We start from the raw sequence: 6064 nt of genomic DNA, 5'->3' as shown, positions 1-6064 counted from the left end.
ATTATGTTTTTTTTGGGAAATTTACATACATACCAGCCAATTCCTATGTATTTAGATATCTAACACCAAAACTTTAATTTTTTCATATTTACACCTCCCTACTCCTTCATATCACATAAAAAAATATCATTATTTTAACCTTAAAAGTGAAATACACCTTTTCATGCCTGGGCAAGATGGTATATATGTGAATATTAAAGTTTAGGTGTTAAATATGTAAATGCATAAGAATTGAGTAGTATGTGTGTGAATCTCCCCTTTTTTTTCTGTGCCTTACATTATGAGGCGTCTGAAATTAGCATGACATAATTTTAAGATGGTTGGCAAAGCTGATTAGTTTTCCTTTTTTTTTATCACTCCTTCAATCTTGCATCATCTTATATATAGTATAATCTTTATTTTTACATATGTAACATCTAAACATTCATATTTACATGCACACCACTCAAATCTTTAACATCACATTAAAAATACCGCCAACATTACCTTTAAAAGTGAAATACCCCTTATCATGCATAGATTTATGACACCAAAGAATTGTAAATGTAAATAGCAAATTTTGGGTGTTAGATATATAAATAAATAACTATTATGTGATGGGTATGTAAATTTGTCCTCTTTTTTTTTCCTTTTTTTTTTATGACATATAAATATTCTTCTTTTTGTCAAAACAGACCTTGTGAAACATCAGCCCTACTTGGAGCATGTCAGCTTCAAAATTCTCCGTTTCTAATTTACTCGATCTCATAGCATAAAAGTCACACATCAAGGCCGTGGAGAATAATTAATTGATGGAAAATTTACATACGTATATCACTCAATTCCTATGTATTTATATATTTAACACCAATTTTTGTATATATATATATATATATATATATATATATGTCACTTTATTTATGCATGAAAAGGTGTATTTCACTTTTTCAAAGTTAAAATAGTGGTTTTTTTTATGTGATATGAAATGTTTGGCTGGTATAAATCTAAAAAATAGAGTTTAGGTGTTAGATGCGTAAATGCATAAGTACTGGGTGGTTTGTATGTAAAACTGGGTGGTTTGTATGTAATTGAAACTGTGTATCATATATAGGCTATTAGCTGCATCCACCCCTTTTCCACTTTTTTGGGAGAGTTTAGGTGTTAGATGCGTAAATGCATAAGTACTGGGTGGTTTGTATGTAAATGACCTTTTTATTTTTTCAATTGAAACTGTGTATCATATATAGGCTATTAGCTGCATCAGCTCCTTTTTAACTTTATAGGAAATTGGCATGCTTATTTTTTGGCCTTGCATGGTTACGATTCTGTCTTTAGCAAATTTTGTAAGCAGAAGTCTAGCCTGCCTTAAGAAATATAGTGCCAAAATAATCATCTGATTATTTACATTGTCATTTTAGTCCCCGAGTCTATCAAATTAGTCCCAAGTTTCTTTTACCATGAGCCAAATGTCTTTGGGGAGGACTATTTTAGCCCCGATTAAAAGAGTCTGCGAACTAAATTGATATTTTTATAAACATTGGAATTAAAATAGCCCATTTTAACACTTTCTCTTAAGAAATATGAAAATATTATAGAATTTTTTCATAAAATTTTTAAAGTATTAACATTTTAATCGGCTACAATTATCTCTAGGAATCAATAATAAGTAAATAAAAATATTAACTCATTTAGTTATTTCTTTTGCCTTGGTTTTGAACTTAGATTTACTATTTCATTTTCCAGGTTTCTAGCGTCCAGCTACGAGATGACCTGCTATCCATGTTGGTTGCTGGTCATGAAACCACTGGCTCAGTATTAACATGGACTCTTTATCTTCTAAGCAAGGTACAACAATTTGTCTCCATTATGCTCTTTCTGTTAAAGGACGACCTTATTTTAAACCATTTTTGTTTGCCTCACACTTTTAATATGTTTTTGAACAAAAAATCTTTGTTTTTCTCTATTTTTACCAAAGGATACTTAATTTGGTTTTTAGTAGACGGAGCATATGCATGTATAGTTTTTGATATGATGAAAAAACTTATGCTACTGACACATACTTGAAATAAGCATACTTGTAATAAGCATACACATTACTTAAGAGGCTTGTCAGGATTTTATTTTATGAAGGCAGGCCATTCAATAATAAGATTAAAAGATGGTTCGGGAGAGTTAGTTGTAAGTTGAATCTGTACTGCCCGAAGTCTCACCTATTGCAATATTGTCCGCTTTGGCCTAAAGGCTTGAAGGTTTAGGTGTTAGATATGTAAATACATAAAAATTGGCTGGTATTGATGTAAATCTTTGAAATATATAATCCATAATTACTTACAACCATGAAGTGTACTTGCTTAAAAGAGTTGTTTGAAATTTACTGACAAATTAACATTTGCATTTTTGAAGGATTCCTCTGCTCTAAAAAAGGCACAAGAAGAGATTGATAAAGTTCTAGGAGGAAGGATTCCTACATATGATGATGTGAAGGAATTGAAGTACTTGAATCGTTGCATACATGAATCAATGCGCCTTTATCCACACCCACCTGTATGCTGAATCTCTTCTTTTATACCTGAAAATGGCTCTTCGATTGTAATTTCTAAATTGATCATCTTTTGTAGGTTTTGATAAGGAGGGCTCAAGCTGCTGACATTCTTCCAGGAAATTTTAAAGTTAATGCAGGGCAAGATATAATGATTTCAGTTTATAATATTCATCGATCTCCTCAGGTATGGCTTTCTCCTCACTTTAATTTAAAAAAAATGGGGCATTTGCATGCACAGCACACAGTTTTCTATGCATTTACATATCTCACTCCTAAACTTTCTTATTTACAAACGTACCACTCAAATCTTTAATATCACATCAAAAATAGCACTATTAAGATTTTTTAAATGTGAAAGACACATGTTTTCATGCATAAGTTTAAAGCACCAAAATGCTATTTATGTAAATATGGAAGTTTAGGTGTGTGATATGTAAATAAATAAATTGTGTGCTTTGCATGTAAATTTCACGCATAGGTTTAAAGCAACAAAACACTATCTTTATTTGTTTGAAGGTCTGGGAAGGTGCAGAAGACTTTGTGCCTGAAAGATTTGATTTAGAGGGACCAGTACCAAATGAGACCAACACTGATTTCAGGTTTTCTACCATTACTGTATTTACTCTTTCTTTTATATATGTCATCGGATGAAATTCATAACTATCTGCATTGGACCCGTTGAGCAAGCTTGGTGGAGTAACTAGGTTTTTCCCCCTTTTTTTAATTTCTGCATGAACCTTTTTAGTTTACATAAATACCACCCAGTTCCTATGTATTTACATGCTGAACGCTTAAATTTTGTTTTAACATTTAGTTATACCACCCAAGTGTTTCATATCACTATTTTAACTTTCAAAAAGTGAAATGCACCTTTTCATATATAGGTAAGGTATGTATATGTAAAAATTGAAATTTATGTATTGTTTGACATGTAAATACACAAGATTTACATTCTAACGGTTGATAACAATTTCCATAGATTCATACCATTTAGCGGCGGACCACGCAAATGTGTTGGCGACCAGTTTGCTTTGTTAGAAGCCATAATTGCCCTTGCAATTTTTGTGCAAAATATGAATTTTGAGCTGGTTCCTGATCAGAAGATCAGCATGACGACCGGAGCAACCATTCATACAACAAATGTAGGTTTTTTTGGCTTTATTGTGAATTTTTCCTGCATTTTTCTTTAATTTATAGGATTGCTTAAGTATCTGCCGTTTATTTATTGCCAGTAAGGACGGATATATTTATGCATGCCACCATCAAAGTTTGAGAAAAAATGAAAAATATGGGTTGGGCTTTTACCAGAAATTTTGATATTTGGGTGAAAATTTGAAAAACGGATGAATGAGGGTGGTTAATTTGTAAATAGCAATGTTTTGGGTGGCCTGTATGTAATCGCCCCTTTTTTTTGCAATATATAGTGTTCCTGATAAAAAGCATTAATTTGAAATTAAATCACTTTTTAATGGATAAAAGGTATGGCGTCCTGATTTCTCCTACTAGGATAACTAGTGATATATTTCTTAAACAAGCATGAAGTGATGCTTAATATTGTTTTATCTATTGAGTATTTTATTTATGTGGATATTACATATATAACATCTAATCCTGCTATTTAAGGAACTAACCTCCAACTCGCTCCATTTATTATAATAACAACTAAAAAATCTCAAAGATTAAATAAAACCCTAATCTGTATTTTCTCTTTCATTAAATTCTCATTGGTTTGATTATGGCTCAGTGCAAATACATAGGTTTGATAATTCATTTTAAAAACCAAGGTATTAGTGTACTAAAATTTTTAAAAAAAAAGATTTTGGTGATATTTGCGTTAAACCCCTTTTATTTATTAGTCATTGCAAATTTTGGCTGCTATTTTGCAAAACTCGACTTCTTTCAACTTCATTTTTTGGTTACATGCTTGCAATAGTCTCAATAATTTATTTTTAGTACCTTATCATCTGAGAATTCTGTTTTTAACAGGGCTTGTACATGAAATTGAGTCCAAGGAATATAAAGGAAGACAATTTTTTCTCTCTTGAAGGTAAATTCTTCTAATATGTTAAATCATTTTTATGCAAAAGCTTATCAGTTCTAGTGTTCATGCATTGTTTGGAACTCTCATTTCTTATTGATTGAGTAGTCCAAATGCCAGAGTTATTTCTATTTGTTTAGTGGTTTATTTAGGAGAATTTTTTTTTAGAATTTTACAAATAGTTCACACATTTCTATTTGGTTATGTGGAACCAGGAAAAGGAAATAACCACGGGCTCTTGCTTAGTTGAAATATTTCAATATGAGAAATGGTTATACAATTTCTCGGATTATAAGGTTTGTGTACAGAAGAATTTGTTGCCCCTTGGTAGTGAGCTGGCGGCAGCAGACAATGGAGGTTGACGGTGGGCCAGCGGGTGGCGGCTAGAATCGTCCACGGGCAGCCTCAACCAGATTTGGTCGGAGGCAAAGACAACCAAAGTTGGTTGAAGGCGGAGGCGGCAGCAGTCGAAGGAGATCTGAGTGGTCAGAGGAGGCGGTAGTCGGACTTGGCCTAAGGCAACGATTGTCGGACTTGGCCAAAGGCGGCGGTGGCCAAAGTTGGACGGAGGCGACGACGGTCGTAGTTGGACCGAGGCGACAGCAGGCTAGACTTAGTCGGATCTACATTGTAGGATTCTAAGCTGTAGATCCCTCTTCTATTGGTTCTGGTCTCCCTCTTGGCCAGGTTCAAGGTTTCCTAATAAGAAGGGTTTCCTAATAAGAAGGGTGGTAGGACTCTATTTATAGAATACATGTTACAAATAAGGAATGAATCTGAAGTACTCTTGATCGGATGGTCTGAAGAGATCCCCTTGATCGGACGGCATTTGATGAACATTTGAGTGACTTAATTATGTCGGAATTGAGCGATATTGGGCTCATTTGATTTGTCTCGTTGAGATGTTAAATTTGACTATAAGCACATCATATTCGAAATCCATTTGAACTTTTAATTATGACAGAAAAGCTCCCAAAATTGCTTAATGGCTTGATCTAAGCTTGATTTGACTTGAATTGGACCGATTTTGGTACTGTTTGGTTCGTTTTGTGGAGCCGGTCAATTTGACTGTATATTTGCTTAAATTAGAGTTTTGAATGATTTTTAATCGAAACCTGAATGTTTCTTACTCAAAAATTTGCCTCGAGAATCATATCATGCCTTGAGATTCTCGTCGGATGATGGAAATTCATTGAAGGCGCATCAAATACATAATTCTTAGATCTTACATTAATTTGGAGTGATATTTTGCTTCAATTATTCAACTCAAACATGATTAATGAGCAGAATATTTTATTCATTGCATTATATTCAAGCATCATAAGTTTCCAAACACTTTGTTCATAAAATAAGCCCATAAGTTATTAAATTTAAGTTACTTTTACTTTTGAGGGCTCATACATGACATGGTGTCCAATAAATATAACTGTACAATCTCTCTCTCTCTCTCTCTCGCTCTATATATATATATATATATATATATAGAAATCACAAACGAGTATTAT

General features: G+C 32.9%; 1 protein-coding gene across 3 annotated transcripts in view; it reads left to right on the top strand.

The window, feature by feature from the left end:
• Positions 1 to 1726: 1726 nt before the first annotated feature.
• LOC110034113 (carotene epsilon-monooxygenase, chloroplastic-like) overlaps positions 1727 to 6064 on the top strand; it is a 6781-nt gene continuing 2443 nt past the window's right edge. For 2 of the 3 annotated variants that reach the window (XM_020738386.1, XM_020738387.1), the window contains exons 1-6: positions 1727 to 1824; positions 2383 to 2523; positions 2598 to 2705; positions 3038 to 3120; positions 3501 to 3663; positions 4508 to 4568. In XM_020738386.1, the coding sequence (XP_020594045.1) occupies positions 1759 to 1824; positions 2383 to 2523; positions 2598 to 2705; positions 3038 to 3120; positions 3501 to 3663; positions 4508 to 4568 (622 nt within the window). In that variant the 5' untranslated portion in view covers positions 1727 to 1758. Of the gene's footprint in view, positions 1825 to 2382; positions 2524 to 2597; positions 2706 to 3037; positions 3121 to 3500; positions 3664 to 4507; positions 4569 to 4774; positions 5470 to 6064 lie in introns of those variants that run through there. The other variant, XM_020738385.1, reaches the window with a different exon arrangement.

This window comes from Phalaenopsis equestris, unplaced genomic scaffold, assembly GCF_001263595.1.
Source record: "Phalaenopsis equestris unplaced genomic scaffold, ASM126359v1 Scaffold001346, whole genome shotgun sequence".
NCBI lineage: Eukaryota > Viridiplantae > Streptophyta > Magnoliopsida > Asparagales > Orchidaceae > Phalaenopsis > Phalaenopsis equestris.
This window is presented reverse-complemented; position numbering and strand designations above follow the sequence as displayed.